General features: G+C 37.2%; 1 protein-coding gene across 2 annotated transcripts in view; it reads left to right on the top strand.

The window, feature by feature from the left end:
- The window catches only part of LOC122242930 (uncharacterized), a 9,585-nt gene extending 7,322 nt beyond the window's left edge, over positions 1 to 2,263 (top strand). For both annotated transcript variants that reach the window (XM_043000363.2, XM_043000362.2), the window contains exons 3-4: positions 862 to 1,014; positions 1,987 to 2,263. In XM_043000363.2, coding sequence (XP_042856297.2) covers positions 862 to 1,014; positions 1,987 to 2,232 — 399 coding nt within the window. In that variant the 3' untranslated portion in view covers positions 2,233 to 2,263. The remainder of the gene's footprint in view (positions 1 to 861; positions 1,015 to 1,986) is intronic.
- Positions 2,264 to 2,500: the final 237 nt, after the last annotated feature.

Below are 2,500 nucleotides of genomic sequence, written 5' to 3'. Positions count from 1 at the left end.
GCCTGTTCCCTTATATATCTAATGAATCGGTGATGACTTTAGTGAACAATTTATAGATTTCTGAAAGAAGGCTCATAGGTCGGTAATAATTCTTTAGGTCTTTTGTGTCCCCCTTTTTGTGTATTAACATTATTATAGCGTATTTCCAGGATTTCGGACTGTTACCGTCGTTTAGACATTCGTTAAAAAGATTGTCTCATTTTACTGTTGCAGTTTCTCCTACATCTTGAATAGAATCTGCACTAAAGCCATCTTCTGGTGTTTTTCCTCTCTTCATGCCTTTTATTGCCCTTTTTATTTTATTTTTATGTTTGGGACGTCTTCAACTGTTGTTTTTGCCTCCGTTCGTGGTTCGTCGTTTGAGTGGTATAAGTTGCTATTGAAGTCTTCTACGACCTTGATAATTTCATTTTTATTGTATGTAACCTTTCCATTCGGTTTCTTTACTGCATAAATTTGTTTTTTTTCTCTATTCCAAACCTCCACTTTGTTTTCTTGACGCTGGTGCCCGAAACCAAAGCTTCATTTACTTTTTGTATGTTAAATTTGCGCAAATATTGTTAATTGTTTTAGTTAGCTCTGCTGATTCTATTTTGTCTCTGATGTTATTTTCATGTTTTTGTTTTTGTTTTTACCGAAAGCTCACTGAACTCTTCTTTTTCGTTTTTTACCGCCTATTTCAAGTGTAGCTTCCTTTATCATCGCACTGAATTGGTCGTTCATTTGCTTTATGTCAAAATGCACACACACACACACACACACACACACACACACACACACACACACACACACACACACACACACACACACACACACCCATAGCTCCAAATTTCGTCTCAGCTTTCCTTGTTCAATCTCCAGGCTCTCTTGGTCACCGCCGTGTCCCTCTTCGCGGCCAGAGGCGCTCACTGGACCTTCTTCGTAATAAGCACAATGGTGGGAGGTCTCCTCAACGCCCTCGTTCTGCTTGTCTGCTTCTTGTTGGGCTACACGCAGATTCAGAAGACGCCTTTTGTGAGTGTGGTACAAGAATGCATACATACATAGGTAGATAAGTGAAAGGATTAGCAAATCGATTGATAAATAGATATATACTATTGATATGTCTGTTTCTGTTAACTGCTTTATGTTAGGTTGTTTTATTATTTATTAGTTTTTTTCGTGCATTTTTTTTCTTTTTTTCACCTTGATCTTAACATTTACGAGGTTGTTTCGTGTTATTTTTTATTAACTAAAGGTTTTTGTCAGTCTTAGTTCATAGACAGATTTTAAAAGAATATTTCAGCTCTTGGAATGTGGTAGTATACCGTAGAATATAATTACCACTTTATCTAAAAAACAATTTAGCTGCTTTCCCTGACTCCTATGAATTATAGGCCGACCATAAAAAGATCTCAACTGAATCCACTGTGTAAGATGAACAAGCACCGCCAATGAATGATGTAGTTGTGTGCACATTTTCCAATTATTTTTCAGAAAGTTTTGACAAAGTTGGGAGTAAATAATGTATATGAATATATATATATATATATATATACATATATATACATATATATATATATATATATATATATATATATATATGTATATATATATAGATAGATGTATATATATATACAGTATATATACATTAATTCATAAATATACATACATACATACATACATATATATATATGTATATATATACACACATATATATATACATATATAGAGATAGATAGATGTATATATATATATATATATACACACACAGTATATATACATTAATTCATAAATATACATACATACATACATATATATGTATATATATATATATATACACACATTCGTTCATATATATACATTCATTCAAAAGACTTGCCGATAAGGCTACAGCTAGTTGTTTTTATAAAGTTACAGACCACATTCTTCCTAGAGGAGATGCTTTGATATCAAATCAATATCCTTCAGAGTGTGCTTGCTAACAGAATATGCCTCTTCTTGCAGGAGATGGTCCTCAGTATCTACTATACACTGGCTATGTTTGTGTCCTCCATTCTGCTGATAGCGACCGGGTACTCCGTCTATGTGACATGCGGTGTCCTCTGCCTCGTTCTCTCCTTCGTCTACGGCGCTGACATCTACTTCACCTACCTCAACGTGAAGAACGGAAACCCAACCTGCCCATCTACCATGAACTACCCTCCGTCTACCATGAACTGCCCTCCGTCAACTACCCTCCGTCTACCGTGAACTACCCTCCGTCTACCATGAACTGCCCTCCGTCAACTACCCTCCGTCTACCGTGAACTACCCTCCGTTTACCATGAACTGCCCTCCGTCTAGCGTCAACTACCCTCCGTCTACCGTGAACTACCCTCCGTTTACCATGAACTGCCCTCCGTCTAGCGTCAACTACCCTCCGTCTACCGTGAACTACCCTCCGTTTACCATGAACTGCCCTCCGTCTAGCGTCAACTACCCTCCGTCTACCATGAACTGCCCTCCGTCAACTACCCTC

This window comes from Penaeus japonicus, unplaced genomic scaffold (genome assembly GCF_977035675.1).
Source record: "Penaeus japonicus unplaced genomic scaffold, GWHDUDI00000001_assembly GWHDUDI00000009, whole genome shotgun sequence".
In the NCBI taxonomy this organism is placed as follows: domain Eukaryota; kingdom Metazoa; phylum Arthropoda; class Malacostraca; order Decapoda; family Penaeidae; genus Penaeus; species Penaeus japonicus.
This window is presented reverse-complemented; position numbering and strand designations above follow the sequence as displayed.